General features: G+C 45.3%; 1 protein-coding gene across 2 annotated transcripts in view; it reads right to left on the minus strand.

Moving 5' to 3' along the window:
• NUP50 (nucleoporin 50) overlaps positions 1–16,319 on the minus strand; it is a 42,234-nt gene extending 25,915 nt beyond the window's left edge. The window contains exons 1-2 of one of the 2 annotated variants that reach the window (XM_089680775.1): positions 16,166–16,319; positions 1,464–1,537 (exon numbers count right to left, since the gene is read on the minus strand). In XM_089680775.1, coding sequence (XP_089536901.1) covers positions 1,464–1,532 — 69 coding nt within the window. In that variant the 5' untranslated portion in view covers positions 1,533–1,537; positions 16,166–16,319. Of the gene's footprint in view, positions 1–1,463; positions 1,538–16,066 lie in introns of both variants that reach the window. The other variant, XM_089680774.1, reaches the window with a different exon arrangement.
• Between the last annotated feature and the right edge of the window lie 3,793 nt (positions 16,320–20,112).

Genomic DNA, 20,112 nt, shown 5'->3' on the forward strand with positions numbered 1-20,112 from the left:
ACCGGTACCTTCCCCTCCCCTCTAAAGCACACGCACATCATTCCCATACTCAAAAAACCCTCCCTGGACCCCACTGACCTGAACAACCTAAGACCCATCTCCTACTGCCAATTACCTCTAAACTCCTAGAACGCTTAAGTCTACAATCGCCTGAGCTCCCATCTCACTGACAACAACCTTCTCAGCCCTTTACAGTCCGGCTTCCGCCCCCTACACTCCACCGAAACTGCCCTATTCAAACTCACCAATGACCTACTAACCGCCAAAACCAATGGCCACTATACTATACTCCTATTACTTGACCTCTCCTCAACAAAATACACTCTCTTGGCCTCAGAGACTCCGCTTTCTCCTGGTTCTCCTCCTACCTATCGCAGCGCTCCTTCAGTGTTTCTTATAACGCTGCCACCTCCCCTTCACTCCCTCTCTCTGTTGGGGTCCCTCAAGGTTCTGTCCTTGGACCTCTCCTCTTCTCCATCTACACCTCCTCCCTTGGCCAATTAATAAACTCCCACGGCTTCAACTACCATCTCTATGCCGACGACACACAAATCTATCTCTCTACCCCTCACCTCACCCCCTCAGTCTCCAATCGCATCACCAGCCTACTAAGTGACATATCGGACTGGATGTCACTCCACTTCCTCAAACTCAACCTTTCCAAAATGGAGCTTCTAGTATTCCCCCCGGCCTCCAAGATACGACCGTTCCTAACCTTGGAAACCACTAAGCAATTCATCCACTCCCTTATTATATCACGCCTTGACTACTGTAACTCCCTCCTCACTGGTCTACCTCATCGCAGGCTATCCCCACTCCAGTCCATCATGAATGCTGCTGCCAGACTCATTCACCTTACCTAACCGCTCTGTATCTGCCACCTCTCTCTGCCAATCCCTCCACTGGCTTCCAATTGCCCAGCGGTTAAAATTCAAAACACTAACGCTGACGTATAAAGCCGTTCATAACACTGCCCCTAATTACATCGCCGACTTTGTCTCTAAATACCACCCAAACCGTACTCTCCACTCCTTGCAAGACCTCCTGCTCTCTAGCTCCCTTGTCTCCTCCTCCAATCTCGTCTTCAGGATTTCTCAAGGGCTTCACCCATCCTCTGGAACTCCCTACCCCAATCTATCAGGCTATCACCTACTCTGCTCACTTTTAGGCGCACTCTGAAAACCCATCTCTTCAGGGAAGCCTACCCCGACCCCAGCTAATACTGGAATCCCCTACTCTTCCTACCACTCCATCCCCCACAGCTAATTTCCTCTTGTACCACTATCCCCTCCCTCCTAGATTGTAAGCTCCAAGGAGCAGGGCCCTCCAATCCCTGTATTGAACTGTATTGTTACTGTACTGTCTCCCACCATAATGTAAAGCGCTGAGCAAACTGTCGGCGCTATACAAGTCCTGTATAATAATAATAATAATAATAATAATAATGTAAAAACCTCACTCACTTCCTCTGCCTCGTCCTCTTGATCCCAATTGCGGTCAGTCAGCTCCTTGTCAGCTACTCTTTTTGCCATTTTGCCTGCAATAAGGATGGTTCAGACATAAGTTTTATTTTCCATATATACAGCAATAATAAAGCCTTCAGAAACAAAACAGTTATATATGCAATTCCCTTTAGACAAGTATGATTGCTCATACTTCACCGGAATCACCGGTGGCCACTAATTTGACAGTAAATATTAAAAGCAAGAACCTAGAGCTGCCTGGATCCATCAGCTATACGATTATGACCACCCACCATAGCCTGTTCAGGCATGGACTCCACTAGAACTCTGAAGGTATGTTGTTATAACTGGTACCAAGCCGTCAGCAGCAGAGAGTGCAGTGATTTTGCACAGAGCAGCCTGGATCCTCCTCTTCTCGGGTCCCCCACAGGCTCTCCTGGCTCTTCCTGTCTGTCGGGTGCCCCCACAACAAGCAGCTTGCTATGGGGGCACCCGCTGCTCCGTGTTCACACACGGAGCCGCGGCTTGGCCCCGCCCCCTCTCCTCATTGACTGACTGGCAGTGATTGACAGCAGCAGGAGCCAATGGCTCCCGCTTGCTGCCTCAGCCAATGAGGCAGCAGAGACCTGGGTCAGCCAAGTCATTCACATCACTGGATCGAGACAAGGCTCAGGTAAGTATTGAGGGGGCTGGGGGTACTGCTGCATACAAGATTATTTACCTTCATGCGTAAAATGCATGAAGGTAAAAAACCTTCAGCCTTTACAACCTCTTTAAAGTTAGGGTCACCATGGATAGGACATTTTTTTTTAGCACACCCCACAGATGCGCGACTTGATTGAGATCTGAAGAATTTGGAGCCCAAGTCAACACCTCACACGTTGCGTTCCTCGAACCATTTTTTTAATTCATCAGGCCAGGTCGCCTTTTTCAGTTGCTCTGTGGTCCAGTTCAGATGCTCACGTGGCCACTGTAGGTACTTTTAGCTGACACGGGTCATCATGGGTATCCTAAATGGTCTACGGCTGCACAGCCCCACTGATAACAAGCCATGATACACTGTGTTCCTACACTTATCAGAACCAGCGTTAACTTCTGTAAACAATTTGAGATGAAGTAGCTTTTCTACTGGATCAGACTACATAGGCCAGCCTTCGCTGCTCATGCATCAAAGAGCCTTGGCCACCCATGACCATGTCACAGTTTTCCTTCCTTGGAGAAATTTTGGTAGGTTCTGACCATTGCCGTCTGGGAACATTCCACAAGCGCTGTAGTATTAAAATTGCTCTGACCCCGTCGTCTAGCCATTACAATGTGGCCCTTGTCAAAGTTGCTCAAATCCTTACACTTGTCCTTGAATTTGATGTGTTGAAATCCTATAAAATGGATAACATGTTCACTTGCTGCCTAATATATCCCACCCAATTTCAAATGTCACTGTAACAAGATAATCAATGTTATTAACTTTACCAGTCAGTGGTTATATGGCTCATCAGTGTAAATGCAATGGTTTATACCTCACAGAGTATCATAGAAGCTAGGGAACCAGCAGAACTCTGTTATACAAACCTTGATTACTACACTACATCCCTTTTATTCCACCAACCTGTGTTTAATAGTTTAGCAAAATTTGCCCTGTAAGAAAGGGGAACTTTTAGGACCATAATTCCCTAATCCTTTAATAATTCAGCATATTGAATTCTGGTATCTATACAACCCAGGAGTCAAACACAATACAACCTGACCATACCAAAACATCTTTGTACAATCTTAGATTTATTAAAGCTATGTAACAGGAGGACCTGACTAATCTGTCCAAACGGGAAGGCTGTAATGCAGTGGTTCTCAACCTGGGGGTCGAACGACCCTTTCACAGGGGTCCCCTAAAACCATCAGAAAACACATATTTCTGATGTGCAAAGAGCAGCTACTGTGTAGAAAGCAGCTGCTGTGTTGAAAGCAGCAGTATTGGAGGTAAAACGACACTCATGAATTATAATTACTGGGTAAATAATTTTATGGTTGGGGGTCACCACAACATGAGGAACTGTATTAAAGGGTCACGGCATTAGGAAGGTTGAGAACCACTGCTGTAATGTGTATGGTGAGCTTAAAGGTTGTGTGTTTCCCTCTAGGAACTTGGCAAGATATTGGGAAAAATTTAGCACACAGTACTTGGGGGGGAAATGGCTTCCAACTACTACACAGATCTTCTTTTCATCATCGATTGGCTCTTCAGCATTCTCAGGCACTTTGCTTCACATTGTCACACTTCCCACAACCACCTATGAACCTAAAGCTGAAGTCCATCTGTTTAGACGTTCATTTGGTTTCAATTTCTCTTACTAAGGCATGTGTTATGCCACAGCAGCAGACTTTATTTGCAAGCAATATCATAACAAAAATCTTAAAGTGGACCTTTCTCCATCACTTAAAAAAAAAAAAAAAAAAAAAAGTCACATCAGCATGAAGTTTTGCATGCGGATATGAAATCATCTTACATTCATTAAATATTTTTTTGCTTTTACTTCGTTATTGCTTTTCCACTTCCTGGTTGAGTGAGGCATTGGTGATGCAGCCAAAGCCTCACAAATGCACTCTGGGAGGCCTACATCATCAGCGCCTTCACCCTAAGATGGGGTGTATTGTCACACGTTCCAAGAGGCAGACTCAGTTCCAGGAAGTAAAAATAAAATATTTTAATCTACCCACAGTGAAAATGCCTACTATGAGAAGAATGGGAAGGAAAGGACAAATGAAGTATGCAAAGAATAGGAAGCCTTCAATTATCTAGAAATAGGTTTGTAGATTGACAAACATTTCTAGAAGTGCCTTTGTTGTAATTTTTAAGATAAAAGTTAAAGTTCCTCTTTAAAGCAGAGCCTTACAGGCAGAATTAAAAGTATAGTATATGCTGTATGTTTTTTATGGAAACACTCTTTATGTGCAAGAACAAAATGGTGCATGAATGTATACTTGCAAATCTCCATTACCATTTTCATAAATCATATTTCATATTATCCATATTCTTACCTACGCTATCCCTCTGCATTAGAGGTAGGTGATGAGGGTGGTGCTACCACCAAAAAGGAAGGAAAAGTTGTTGGGAGGCAGTAAAACCTCAACCGTGTGTTTTTACTGCCCCCCATCCACAAATGTAACAAGGCCTTACACAGAATGGAAATATGAAATGTTGCGGTTTTAAAAATAATTTTTAATGGCACCTAAACAGTGCGGTTCAGTCACGATTATCGAGCGAAGCTGGTCACTCAAAAGAAGCCTGCTCTGCTTCTTTGAACCACACTGCGTTTAGCTGCCACTAAAAATAAATGGCACCCAAAACACACATAGTGCGTTTTGCCACGATTGCAGTGTGATTTGATATCATGGGCAGAATTGCTGCGATACCAAAACACCAGATGTGAATGGGGCCTAACAATGAACTCTTATGTGCTCCCTTTCGGTCTGTAAAATAATACAGCACCATTGAGCGTCTTTGAGAAGTGCAAAAATGACTTGGTCATGCCAATCTTGTGGACTCTTGTATGGTTGCCTCTATTGTTGGTTCATAGTGTTCTCAACTCTCTGAACTACAGAACACCTCCCACATGTTATATATTTGGAAAAGGGGAGGAGTTCCGTAATTAAACCCTAGCCAAACCTCCTGTCCAAACAACACTCCTCTGACTTCCTCCATAGATACAGTACAGCGCATGAGCCACTATATCTACATAAAGTTAGGAACATACTGGGTTTCTGGGAGAACTAGTACATTACTGTACCAGATGTGGTTTTAAAGAATCAAGCCATGGAAAAATCTGCATGTGTTGCAAAGATGTATTAAACCCCAAAACCAAAAATGTAATATGTCGCAGCTCATCAATTCTTAGATGTAGCGTCTGCAATAAAATATTCTTTTTAAAGGTCCCTTTCACATGAGTGGACTGATCGGGTCTGCCTGTCAGTTTTTCAGGTGGACCCGATCAGACCCTCCATTCTCCTCTAGATCATCAAAAGATTCCAAGAATCTGGAGAAATCTCTGTGAGCAAGGGTCCAGGCTGAAACGCAATATTGGATGCCCATGATCCTCGGGCCCTCAGGGGACACTGCATTAAAAACAGCACGATTCTGTGATGGACATAACTGCATGGGCTCACTTCCAAAAATCATTGCATTTTATGTAGATTTCACACAGCATCTCTACTTTTTTTTTTAGAACTGGGGTTGTATAAATCCCAAAGTGACCTGACAACTGGATATGTAATCTAGTTACACTCCACTCATAATTGGGACACTGTAAAAATAAAACTTGGACCTAAACCAAAAGACTGTCTTCACACAACCAAAAATGTGTGAATACTAAATAGCAATGACAAAACGAAGACAATTTTCACTTGCAACAAAAGTGGAATACCTGGTGCATGTACTGGCACTGTCCATCAGGAAGGCTTCTCCTCTCCATGCCAACTCACTTTTACAAGCTAAGATAATATTAAGGTTTTCAGCATAAGTTTAACAAATTAAAATGTTTGTTTTGTAAATACCACCCCCAGCCCCATTTCTCACTTATTTGGGCATGACAAAACAGCACTGCTGGCAGACTTCAGGGGTATGAACATCATACATCCCAGAAGTCTTCATCCAACTTAGAGCGCTAGAATGTGTATGCACCACCAATCTCATGCAAGTGAACCAAACCAGGGAATCATATTGTTTACATATAGCCATAGTATCGGCAAAAGGTAAAAACTACAATTCTGTGGGTGGAGTGATGGGCACGCATGTACTCAAACAAGGAAAACCACATTTAAAAAAAAAAAATAAAAATAGATACCCTTAGTGAAGAGGACAGCTTAGGCATTCACAAACTTGACCCAGTTGAACGGCAATGTTAGTCTGCATGTGAAGGCTTTATTTTAAAATTAAGATTTTTCTTTGAGGGTTATTTTTTACATCATAATGCAGCTTACCAGTCCTTAGATGGTCGCATTTAGTTTCTTTATTCAGGCTTTCTACTGTATCTACAGAGAAAGTCACGGCTGTTACCCAGGCTGGACTTTCAAACAAGTCTTCCTCTCTCCATCTCAATTGCTTGGGTGGAGGAAATTAGTAACTTATACAGGCCATGCATGGGTCGAATTCTGAATGAATTTTCTTTAGAAAATCAGAAATTTTGCGCTTTTTGTAATCCGATGTTGCCACCATTGATTTAGAAATTCGACCAACCAAGCCTTCAATTTCACCTCCTGTTGCTACAGAAAATAATTTTCGAGGCTGGGAATCTTTTCTTTCCATGCTCATTTCTTTTTTGACATTTCTCGCACGGTTCTACCATCACTGATTAGAAATTTGTTTGTTTTCAAAATATTTTCAACATGCCCGATCACTCAAATTCGATGGCCGCACAAAAATTGGCTGATGCTGCAGCCCACTAATGGTGTGATATTCAAAAGGAAAATTCTTTCGATATTTGACCCATGTATGGCCTGCATTACAGAAGGAAGAGAACATTGTTTGAGAGTTCAACTCAAAGGAAGTGATGAGGACACTGCACTTCCAGCTGGATCAACAGGCGTTTTCTGTACTTGAACATTATTAGCCTGAAAAAAGAAATAAGTCTAATGTAATCAAGCATAGTAAATTCAGACCTGTCACTGTGAATGACAGCTTTAATAAAAGCAGGGGTTATATATGCAACCTAAAGTTAGTCTGTACATAATGACCAATGCCTACACAGTAAGGTCAGACACTGAAAACTGGCTCTTAAGCTGATGTCTTCAAAAATCCTGCCAGGTCCTGTACTCAATATTAACCAGTTGCAGACTTTGGACGTGTTAGACACACCCAAAAAAAGGTAATAATTGCACACAGGGCGTGTGTAACACATTCAGACCTTCGGCCCTGCTGCCAGGACCTGTCAGAGTACTCAGCAATTCAGCTCTGATTAATCAAGGAGGCATTGCAGAGTACACTGAGCAAGTTCTAACAGCTGGAGCTGTCGAAGAAAAGAAGGAACAATGTATCATTTTGTATCTGTTTATTCCTCTACAGATCAAAAGGGATGAACTTCGATCTGTTGATGAAATCAGTTAAAGAAGTGTAGGTTTTATTTTCAAATTATATTTACCAAGATGGATGCAGCATCGCTCCAATGCTGCATCTGTTCCTCGCCGGCTCTAGGGGTGGAGAACTCAGCGATCACATGACTGCTGATTGGCTAAGTTCTCACCGCCACTGTCAGTCACCACTGTCTGCTCTGCGCCCCCCCCCCCATCTGCCTCCCCCACCCCATCCCCAACTGCTTCCCACACCCCTAACTCACTGTAGCACTGGGCTTTGGAGGGGGAGGGAGCGGCTGGCTCAGGCTCTCAGATTGCTGAAAGGCTGTGCCAGGTGCCACTCTAGACTCTGGGGTGGATCCAGACTGTAAAGTTGGATCTTTCCCCATCCTGGGCCGCTGTCAGCTGAAACCGGGTCACAGGAGTGCAGAACGAACTGCACTCCTGTGATCCATAGGAGAACTAAAGCAACCTGACAAGTTTGTTTATATTTTTTAAATGAAATGCTCCTTTGTTTAAACACTTATTAACCCTTAGTTTACTCTAATCAGCCCTAATCAACTCCTTATTCTCTCTCCATTTAATTATTATTTTCCAGATTTTTTTGTTTATAAAATATTTTATTAACTAATATTTAAGCCGTTTTAGTTTGTATTGTCCCTAATATTTTTACACCTTTAACATATATTTACAAATTTCAAATTAAAAAAAAAAAAATAATAAATTATTTAAGGATTGTGAAAAGAAAATCTTTGTTGCAAGACAATATTAACAAAAAAAGGCTTCTTTGTCTTAAGATAAAAATGTAATACATTATTTGTTTTTTAAAGTAATGACAACGTTATCACTGAATAAACAGGGCCATAGCAGAAATGTAAAGATTGCTCTGGTCCAGAAGGGGACCACAGGTGTGAGAGTCGAAGGGGGTAAGTTTGTCCACCCCTGATGTAACCTACCCTCTGCAGGACGACAGCAGCCACTGTACAGGACAACCAGTGCCAGTAGAACAACACACATTTTATTGTGTGATCAGTGCATGTATGAGGACAGCAGACTCTGAACAGGGTGACCAGTGCATGTAAGGAGAGCAGACACCATACGCTGGGGGTCAGCAGCCAGTAGATCGTGGCCAGGTGACTAGTAGATCTCGGTCTGGGCTTGCTGACCCGCCATCCCAGAGCATCAAACAGAGTGCAATGCAGAGGGACTACTTGTAAAGTTGGAGCAGTAGTAGGGAGAAAAAGCCGCATATGCCGATGCCTCCTCTGTAGTGCCGGCTCCTGCCCATGTGGAGTGATACCAACTACACTCCACCTCTTATTCCAGCTAGCGGTCTCCAGAGCGGTGCCAGCAGCAGGAACAAAGATCTTCAGGTCAGTGTGAGGCAATACACTGGGGCTGCTTTCACACTGGTGTGCTGCATTTTACCCACACCGAGGATGCAGTGTGCCTGCGGCTTTCCTGCATTTATCCATAGACTTCTATTATATCCTGCAGGTTTGGGGCACTTTCTGAAAGCGCACCAAAACTCCTGAATGCAAGTGCATCACATCTGCAGGATATAATAGAAGTCCATGACAAAGCATTGCTAATCCAGGAAAGTCAAGATGTGCTGTGCTGCACCTACAGTGCAGGTAAACTGCAGCACATTAGTGTGAAAGCAGCTTTATAGGGGGCTCAGAACAGTAAAGGTTCATTGACATTTGCAGTTTGGGGAGTGGTAAAACCACCATGCTCTACCCCTGCCCCAATCAAACCCCCTTTAGCTGCAGTGGCCTGGGGTGTACACGTCACAGCTGCAGCAGGAGTTACACACCCTATCATGGTTGGTGGGTGTAGCACCTGCCAAGCATGACCCATTCAAGTGAATAAAGCCACTCTGCAAGTGCCCTGAAACCTTGTGCAGTACAGTAAACAAGGGGTCAAAGCAGGCAGTGTTGTGTTGCTTTCTCACACCCTGCTTTTGCAGTTGCAGGGTTCTTGCAGAGTGGCCCCAATTACTTGAATGAGTCATGATTGGCAGGCGACAGCTCCCACCAAAAGCTATGGGGGTTTAATTCATACTGTGTCATGTGTACACCTTTGGCTGCTGCCTCAGCAGCCAAAGGTGGTAGGAATTGGGGGTGAAAAAACCATGATTAAACCGCAGGGTTTATCACTCCCCAACAGGGGCGGATTGACCATTTGGAAACTCGGGCACTGTCCGAGGGCCCAGGGTCAGTAAGGGGCCCCATGAGATGCCCCTGGTACATTTTTCATAGGCTTTTTTGAGTTTGGGAAAGGACACAGGGGACCCATGATCCCCTATTGCCCGGGGGCCCCATGAGTTGTCAGTCCGCCCCTGCTCCCCAACTTTACATGTGAACAAGCACTAAGGATGCCGCTGCCAAATGCAACTAAGGGCTCATTCACAAGTGCAACTTGCACTTCTGCTCCTCTGAAAGACAATCCAAGTGTGTTTGACAGGTGGCGATATGTTGCTCACCATCTGATATAAATCCACAATTGCCATGCAATGCACGTGATTGCGACACTGTACTACAGCAATTAAAAGGTTTAAATAAGGTGTGAGGAGGCGACACTGTGCCCAGTCATCTTTGACTTCTCCCATGATGTTCAGGTAGATCTCCACCTCTAAGATTTCCGCCCCCTGCCATACACAGTCATCAGTGCCTGTATAACAGAAGCACACACTGAACGTTGTAACCAGAACCTGTATAATAAGCAAACATTGTTTTTATTATATATTCACTAGTAGCCAAGTGCCATGCTCTTTTAGAGTCATTGATTACAGTGTAGATCAGGGGTGTCAAAATGGCAGCACTCCAGCTGTTGCGAAACTACAAGTCCCATCATGCCTCTGCCTTTGGGAGTCATGCTTGCAACTGTCTATCTTGCAATGCCTCATGTGACTTGTAGCTTGGCAACAGCTGGAGGGCCGCCAATTTGATATCCGTGGTGTAGAGGGTCTGCTTTCATTATTCAGGCACTAATCACAATGTACGGAGTGTACTCTCAATAGTTAGGGCACTGGTCACCATGTAAAGAGAGTGTGCCAATTAAACAGGCACAAGTTACCATGTAAAAGGTCTGCTGTAATTATATAAGCACTGGTCACCGTGTGCAAGATGTGTTTTTATTAAACAGGTACTGGTCACCACGTGCGGATATCGCAGTTCCCACTGCCTATATAACGAGAGCAGACATTGTACACGGTCACCAGTGCCAGTAGGAGGGCACGCACTGTACACGGTCACCAGTGCCAGTAGGAGGGCACGTATTGTACACGGTTGACCAGTGCCAGTAGGAGAGCACATATTGTACACGGTGACCAGTGCCAGTAGGAGAGCACATATTGTACACGGTGACCAGTGCCAGTAGGAGAGCACATATTGTACACGGTGACCAGTGCCAGTAGGAGAGCACATATTGTACACGGTGACCAGTGCCAGTAGGAGAGCACATATTGTACACGGTGACCAGTGCCAGTATGAGAGTACATATTGTACACGGTGACCAGTGCCAGTATGAGAGTACATATTGTACACGGTGACCAGTGCCAGTATGAGAGTACATATTGTACACGGTGACCAGTGCCAGTATGAGAGTACATATTGTACACGGTGACCAGTGCCAGTATGAGAGTACATATTGTACACGGTGACCAGTGCCAGTATGAGAGCACATATTGTACATGGTGACCAGTGCCAGTATGAGAGCACATATTGTACACGGTGACCAGTGCCAGTATGGCAGCACACACTGTACTGTATATGGTCACAAGTGGCAGTATGAGAGCAGTCACGATAAAGGGTGACTAGTGCCTGTATAATGAGCAGACACTATCAGTCACTGCTCACGGTGTACAATATCTGCATTTATTAAATAGTTACTGTTAACCAGGTACAATGCCTGCATTTAACATGCAGTTACCGGAAACCACATACAAAGTCCTCTCCTATTATACAGTTACTGGTAACCAAGTGTGTGCACTTATTGTATAGATACTGGGCACCACATAAACGAGTCTGTTCTAAAGGTACAAGTCACCTTGTTCTAACATTATACACAGTGATTAGTGCTTATATAATGAAAGCAGACATGGTACACAGTGACCACTGCCTGTATAATGACAGCATGTATTGTACATGGTGACCAGTGCCTATACAGCCCACATTGAGACCAGTGATAGTATGAGAGCAGACATTGTGCACACAAAACAATAAACATGTTATACTTACCCGCTCTGTGTAACAATTTTGCAAAGAGCAGCCCCGATCCTCTTCTTTTTTGGGTCCCCTGTCAGTAGTCCTGAATCCTACCCCCTGCCGAGAGCTCCCAATAGCAAGCCTCTTGCAATGGGGCACTCAAGCAGGCTCACTCCTGAGCCACACTTCTGTGAATGGACATTGTCTATTCACAAACAGATCGTGGCTTGGCCCCACCCCCCACTCTCTCCTCACTGGTTGTGGCTTCTGCTGTTGTGTGAGCCAATGAAGAGAGAGACCTGGGAGAGCTGCGGCTTTATTGCACATCAATGGATCAAGATAGAGCTCAGGTAAGTATAAGATATAAGCTGAAGTTAGAAGCTGATTGGCTATCATGCACAGCTGCACCAGTTTTAGTAAATCCCACTCGTAGTGCTCTTATACTGTCACTGTGTACAATGTGTACTCATTATACGGTCACCAGTCCCTGTGTACAATGTGTGCTCTCTTCATACGCTATGAGAGCACACATTGTACACAGTGACCGTGTGCTGACAGCACAACTGGACACGGTGACCGTATGAAGAGAGCACACATTGCACACGGTGACCGGTGACTGTATGAAGAGAGCACACATTGCACACGGTGACTGTATGAAGAGAGCACACATTGCACACGGTGACCGGTGACTGTAGGATGAGAGCACACATTGTACACGGTGACCGGTGACTGTAGGATGAGAGCACACATTGTACACGGTGACTGTAGGATGACAGCACACATTGTACACGGTGACTGTAGGATGACAGCACACATTGTACACGGTGACTGTAGGATGACAGCACACATTGTACACGGTGACTGTAGGATGACAGCACACATTGTACACGGTGACTGTAGGATGACAGCACACATTGTACACGGTGACCGGTGACTGTAGGATGACAGCACACATTGTACACGGTGACCGGTGACTGTAGGATGACAGCACACATTGTACACGGTGACTGTAGGATGACAGCACACATTGTACACGGTGACCGGTGACTGTAGGATGAGAGCACACATTGTACACGGTGACCGGTGACTGTACGATGAGAGCACACATTGTACACGGAGACCGGTGACTGTAGGATGAGAACACACATTGTACACGGTGACTGTAGGATGAGAGCACACATTGTACACGGTGACCGGTGACTGTAGGATGAGAGCACACATTGTACACGGTGACTGTAGGATGACAGCACACATTGTACACGGTGACTGTAGGATGACAGCACACATTGTACACGGTGACTGTAGGATGACAGCACACATTGTACACGGTGACTGTAGGATGACAGCACACATTGTACACGGTGACTGTAGGATGACAGCACACATTGTACACGGTGACTGTAGGATGACAGCACACATTGTACACGGTGACTGTAGGATGACAGCACACATTGTACACGGTGACTGTAGGATGACAGCACACATTGTACACGGTGACTGTAGGATGACAGCACACATTGTACACGGTGACTGTAGGATGACAGCACACATTGTACACGGTGACTGTAGGATGACAGCACACATTGTACACGGTGACCGGTGACTGTAGGATGACAGCACACATTGTACACGGTGACCGGTGACTGTAGGATGACAGCACACATTGTACACGGTGACCGGTGACTGTGGGATGACAGCACACATTGTACACGGTGACTGTAGGATGAGAGCACACATTGTACACAGTGACCGGTGACTGTAGGATGAGAGCACACTGTACACGGTGATTGTAGGATGAGAGCACACTGTACACGGTGATTGTAGGATGAGAGCACACATTGTATAGTGACTGTAGGATGAGAGCACACATTGTACACAGTGACCGGTGACTGTAGGATGAGAGCACACATTGTACAGTGACTGTAGGATGAGAGCACACATTGTACAGTGACTGTAGGATGAGAGCACACATTGTACAGTGACTGTAGGATGAGAGCACACATTGTACAGTGACTGCAGGATGACAGCACACATTGTACAGTGACAGTTATAAAGAGAACACACATTGTACACGGTGACTGTAGGATGAGAGCACACATTGTACACGGTGACTGTAGGATGACAGCACACATTGTACACGGTGACTGTAGGATGACAGCACACATTGTACACGGTGACTGTAGGATGACAGCACACATTGTACACGGTGACTGTAGGATGACAGCACACATTGTACACGGTGACTGTAGGATGACAGCACACATTGTACACGGTGACTGTAGGATGACAGCACACATTGTACACGGTGACTGTAGGATGACAGCACACATTGTACACGGTGACTGTAGGATGACAGCACACATTGTACACGGTGACTGTAGGATGACAGCACACATTGTACACGGTGACTGTAGGATGACAGCACACATTGTACACGGTGACTGTAGGATGACAGCACACATTGTACACGGTGACCGTAGGATGACAGCACACATTGTACATGGTGACCGTGGGATGACAGCACACATTGTACACGGTGACCGTGGGATGACAGCACACATTGTACACAGTGACCGGTGACTGTAGGATGAGAGCACACATTGTACACAGTGACCGGTGACTGTAGGATGAGAGCACACTGTACACGGTGATTGTAGGATGAGAGCACACATTGTATAGTGACTGTAGGATGAGAGCACACATTGTACACAGTGACCGGTGACTGTAGGATGAGAGCACACATTGTACACAGTGACTGGTGACTGTAGGTTGAGAGCACACATTGTACACAGTGACTGGTGACTGTAGGTTGAGAGCACACATTGTACACAGTGACTGGTGACTGTAGGATGAAAGCACACATTGTACACAGTGACTGGTGACTGTAGGATGAGAGCACACATTGTACACAGTGACTGCAGGATGACAGCACACATTGTACAGTGACAGTTATAAAGAGAACACACATTGTACACAGTGACTGTAGGATGAGAGCACACATTGTACACAGTGACCGGTGACTGTAGGATGAGAGCACACATTGTACACAGTGACCGGTGACTGTAGGATGAGAGCACACATTGTACACAGTGACCGGTGACTGTAGGATGAGAGCACACTGTACACGGTGATTGTAGGATGAGAGCACACATTGTATAGTGACTGTAGGATGAGAGCACACATTGTACACAGTGACCGGTGACTGTAGGATGAGAGCACACATTGTACACGGTGACTGTAGGATGAGAGCACACATTGTACACGGTGACTGTAGGATGAGAGCACACATTGTACACGGTGACCGGTGACGGTAGGATGAGAGCACACATTGTACACGGTGACCGGTGACGGTAGGATGAGAGCACACATTGTACACGGTGACCGGTGACGGTAGGATGAGAGCACACATTGTACACAGTGACCGGTGACTGTAGGATGAGAGCACACATTGTACACAGTGACCGGTGACTGTAGGATGAGAGCACACATTGTACACGGAGACCGGTGACTGTAGGATGAGAGCACACATTGTACACGGTGACCGGTGACGGTAGGATGAGAGCACACATTGTACACAGTGACCGGTGACTGTAGGATGAGAGCACACATTGTACACAGTGACCGGTGACTGTAGGATGAGAGCACACTGTACACGGTGATTGTAGGATGAGAGCACACATTGTACACAGGTACTGTAGGATGAGAGCACACATTGTACACAGTGACCGGTGACTGTAGGATGAGAGCACACATTGTGCACAGTGACCGGTGACTGTAGGATGAGAGCACACATTGTACACAGGTACTGTAGGATGAGAGCACACATTGTACACAGTGACCGGTGACTGTAGGATGAGAGCACACATTGTACACGGTGACCGGTGACTGTAGGATGAGAGCACACATTGTACACGGTGACCGGTGACTGTAGGATGAGAGCACACATTGTACACGGTGACCGGTGACTGTAGGATGAGAGCACACATTGTACACGGTGACCGGTGACTGTAGGATGAGAGCACACTGTACACGGTGATTGTAGGATGAGAGCACACATTGTATAGTGACTGTAGGATGAGAGCACACATTGTACACTGACTGTAGGATGAGAGCACACATTGTACACTGACTGTAGGATGAGAGCACACATTGTACACTGACTGTAGGATGAGAGCACACTGTACACGGTGATTGTAGGATGAGAGCACACATTGTACACTGACTGTAGGATGGGAGCACACATTGTACAGTGACAGTTATAAAGAGAACACACATTGTACAAACACATTTGTCCACCATGCTGCCCCCTCCCCCAGTCCTACAGGTGAGGCCTACCGTCTCCCGCCACTTCCACACTGCATACGAGCGAGGCCCGTGCCTCTCTTCCAGTCTCCCACATGACAACCAGTAGACTAGGATCTCTTCCCCGCCTACCTGTCACGGCCTCCACATCACCAGCACAGCCGGCGGAAACTACCCGGGCGGGAAGCAGCTTCTCGCAGCCACAGATATGGGTCAGCGCGCATGCTCCTCCGCTAACGGACGGAGAAGAGGAGGGACTTGTTGCCAGGAGCGACTCCCCATTCACGACGAGGAATTCCACAGTGCGCATGCGCGAAATCCTAATACCCAATAGTTGCGGAGCTGACATCAACCAGAGGTTTCATTGATAAGGCTAGGAAAGAAGCGCGCGTGCGCAGCTCCTCACATTTTACTGAAATGTGTTCCGCCAAGACTTCCTGTACAGGAGCCAATCAGATTCCAAAGCTCGTACAGTTCATAAGTCAGCCTCTAAAACAAGAAGGTGTAAATGTGATTTCTAAATTCAGTATACGGTATACGAAATAAACGAACCATGAAGATGAACATCTTTTATTTGCTCCCTTGAGGTCTGGCCTTTGTTGTCTTTGGACTTTGTTGGAAGAAATAAAACTTTGATTCTGTTATAGATCCATTGAGCTGTAGTGAGCTGAGGATGCTGCACTGAAACCTCATACATTATTGTTATAGCCCTGTGCTAGGGTGACAACCCTGCTCCTCAATAGATAAAGTACAATTAGTTGTCACCATAGCATAGGAAGGGTGTTAAACTGGCCACAGCTATTCCTTTTTTCCTTTAGCCAGCAGGCTGAAGAAAGGAAAAATCAGATTAATTTCATCCACATAAACCAAGTGAAATCTCCCCACTAGAACATTGTATTCTGACAGCTGGCACAAGGCTGCTTTTCCATAGACACAGTGCAATGAGTGAATGTTGTCACTCTAAGGCAGCACATGTGGTACTGCCAGGATCACTAGGTGATATTAGCACTTGCCACCCACCCACAGTACATACAGTGGATATAAAAAGTCTACACTTCCCTGTTAAAATGTCAGGTTTCTGTGATTTTTAAAAAAAAAATGAGACAAAGATAAATCATTTCAGAACTTTTTCCACCTTTAATGTGACCTATAAACTGTACAACTCAGTTGAAAAACAAACTGAAATCTTTTAGGAGGGGGAAGTAAACATAAAAAACTAAAAAAATTTGGTTGCATAAGTATGCACACCCTCTTATAACTGGGGATGTAGCTGTGTTCAGAATTAAGCAATCACATTCAAAATCCTGTTAAATAGGAGTCAGTACACACTTGCCATCATTTAAAGTGCCTCTGATTAACCCCAAATAAAGTTCAGCTGTTCTAGTTGGTCTTTCCTGACCTTTTCTTAGTCGCATCCTACAGCAAAAGCCAGCAGAGCTTCCAAAGCATCAGAGGGATCTCATTGTTAAAAGGTATCAGTCAGGAGAAGGGTACAAAAAAATTTCCAAGGCATTAGATATACCATGGAACACAGGGAAGACAGTCATCATCAAGTGGAGAAAATATGGCACAACATTGACATTACCAAGAACTGGACGTCCCTCCAAAATTGATGAAAAGATGAAATGGAAACTGGTCTGGGAGGCTGCCAAGAGGCCTACAGCAACATTAAAGGAACTGCAGGAATATCTGGCAAGTACTGGCTGTGTGGTACATGTGACAACAATCTGCCGTATTCTTCATATGTCTGGGCTATGGGGTAGAGTGGCAAGACAGAAGCCTTTCCTTACGAAGAAAAACATCCACGCCCGGATAAATTGGGCAAAAACACATCTGAAGGCTCCCAAAAGCATGTGGGAAAATGTGTTTTGGTGTGATGAAACCAAGCTTGAACTTTTTGGCCATAATTCCAAAAGATATGTTTGGAGCAAAAACAACACTGCACATCACCAAAAGAACACCATACCCACAGTGAAGCATGGTGGTGGCAGCATCATGCTTTGGGGCTGTTTTTCTTCAGCTGGAACTGGGGCTCAAGGCAGATGGAATTATGAACAGTTCCAAATACCAGTCAATATTGGCACAAAACCTTCAGGCTTCTGCTAGAAAGCTGAACATGAAGAGGAACTTCATCTTTCAGCATGACAACGACCCAAAGCATACATCCAAATCAACAAAGGAATGGCTTCACCAGAAGAAGATTAAAGTTTTGGAATGGCCCAGCCAGAGCCCAGACCTGAATCCAATGGAAAATCTGTGGGGTGATCTGAAGAGGGCTGTGCACAGGAGATGTCCTCACAATCTGACAGATTTGGAGTGTTTTTGCAAGGAAGAGTGGGCAAATATTGCCAAGTCAAGATGTTCCGTGCTGATAGACACATACCCAAAAAGACTGAGTGCTGGAATCAAATCAAAAGGTGCTTCAGCAAAGTATTAGTTTAAGGGTGTGCACACTTATGCAACCATATTATTTTATTTTTTTATTTATACTTTCCTCCACCTAAAACATTTCAGTTTGTTGTTCAACTGAGTTGTACAGTTTACAGGTCACATTAAAGGTGGAAAAAGATCTGAAACAATTTATCTTTGTCTCATTTTTTATATCACAGAAACCTTGCAGAGAGGGTACAGTGATGGAACATGTGTGCAAATGGGGTACAGCAATGAAACGTATGCAGAGAGTACAGCTATCAAACATGTATGCAGATAGTGTAGAGCAATGAAACACGTGTGCAGAGAGAGTACCGCAATGGAACATGTGTGCAGAGAGAGTACAGTGATGGAACATGTTCAGAGAGTACAGTGATGGAACATGTGTGCAGAGTGGGTACAGGGATGGAACATGTGTGCAGAGAGAGCACATCAATGGAACATGTGTGCAGAGAGAGTACAGCGATGGAACGTGTGCAGAGGGGATACAGGGATGGAATATGTGTTCCAAGAGAGTACAGGGATGGAACCTGTGTGCAGAGAGGGTACAGTGATGGAACATGTATGCAGAGGGTGTACAGTGATGGAACATGTGTGCAGAGAGAGTACAGTGATGGAATATGTGTGCAGAGAAACTACAGCGATGGAACATGTGTGCAGAGAGAGTACAGTGATGAAACGTGTGCAGAGTGGGTACAGGAATGGAACATGTTTGCAGAGAGAGTACAGTGATGGAACATGTGTGTAGAGTGGGTACAGGGATGGAACATGTTTGCAGAGAGAGTACAGTGATGGAACATGTGTGCAGAGTGGGTACAGGGATGGAACATGTTTGCAGAGAGAGTACAGTGATGGAACATGTTTGCAGAGAGAGTACAGCGATGGAACATGTGTAAAGAGGGGATACAGGGATAGAATATGTGTGCAGAGAGAGTACGGTGATGGAACATGTATGCAGAGGGAGTACAGCAATGGAATCTGTGTTCAGAGGAGGTACAGTGGTGGAACATGTATGCAGGGAGGTACAGTGTAAGAACATGTGTGCAGAGAAAGTACAACGATAAAACATGTACAGAAGGGGTACAGTGATGGAAAATGTGTGCAGAGAGAGTACAGCGATGGAACATGTGTGCTCTGTCTTCTTGCTCTGTTTTTCTGTGACACCAATGGAAGGAGTCTTCTCAAAAATTCCTGTCTCTGCAACCCCACTAGAGGGACACTTCCTGTTTCTGTGACCCCACTGGAGGGAGATTTCCTATTTCTTTGACCCCACTGGAGGGAGACTTTCTGTTTCTGTGACTTCACTGGAGGGAGACTTTCTGTTTCTGTGACTTCACTGGAGGGAGACGTCCTGTTTCTGTGACTTCACTGGAGGGAGACGTCCTGTTTCTGTGACTTCACTGGAGGGAGACTTCCTGTTTCTGTAACCACACTGGAGGGAGATTTCCTATTTCTTTGACCCCACTGGAGGGAGACTTTCTGTTTCTGTGACTTCACTGGAGGGAGACTTTCTGTTTCTATGACCCCCACTGGAGGGAGACGTCCTGTTTCTGTGACCCTACTGGAGGGAGACGTCCTGTTTCTGTAACCACACTGGAAGTAGACTTCCTATTTCTGTGACAGCACTGGAAGGAGACTTCCTGTTTCTG

The sequence above is a fragment of the Staurois parvus genome, unplaced genomic scaffold (genome assembly GCF_062004578.1).
Source record: "Staurois parvus isolate SC_StPar_1 unplaced genomic scaffold, SC_StPar_1.0 ptg000249l, whole genome shotgun sequence".
NCBI classification, from domain to species: Eukaryota; Metazoa; Chordata; class Amphibia; order Anura; family Ranidae; genus Staurois; species Staurois parvus.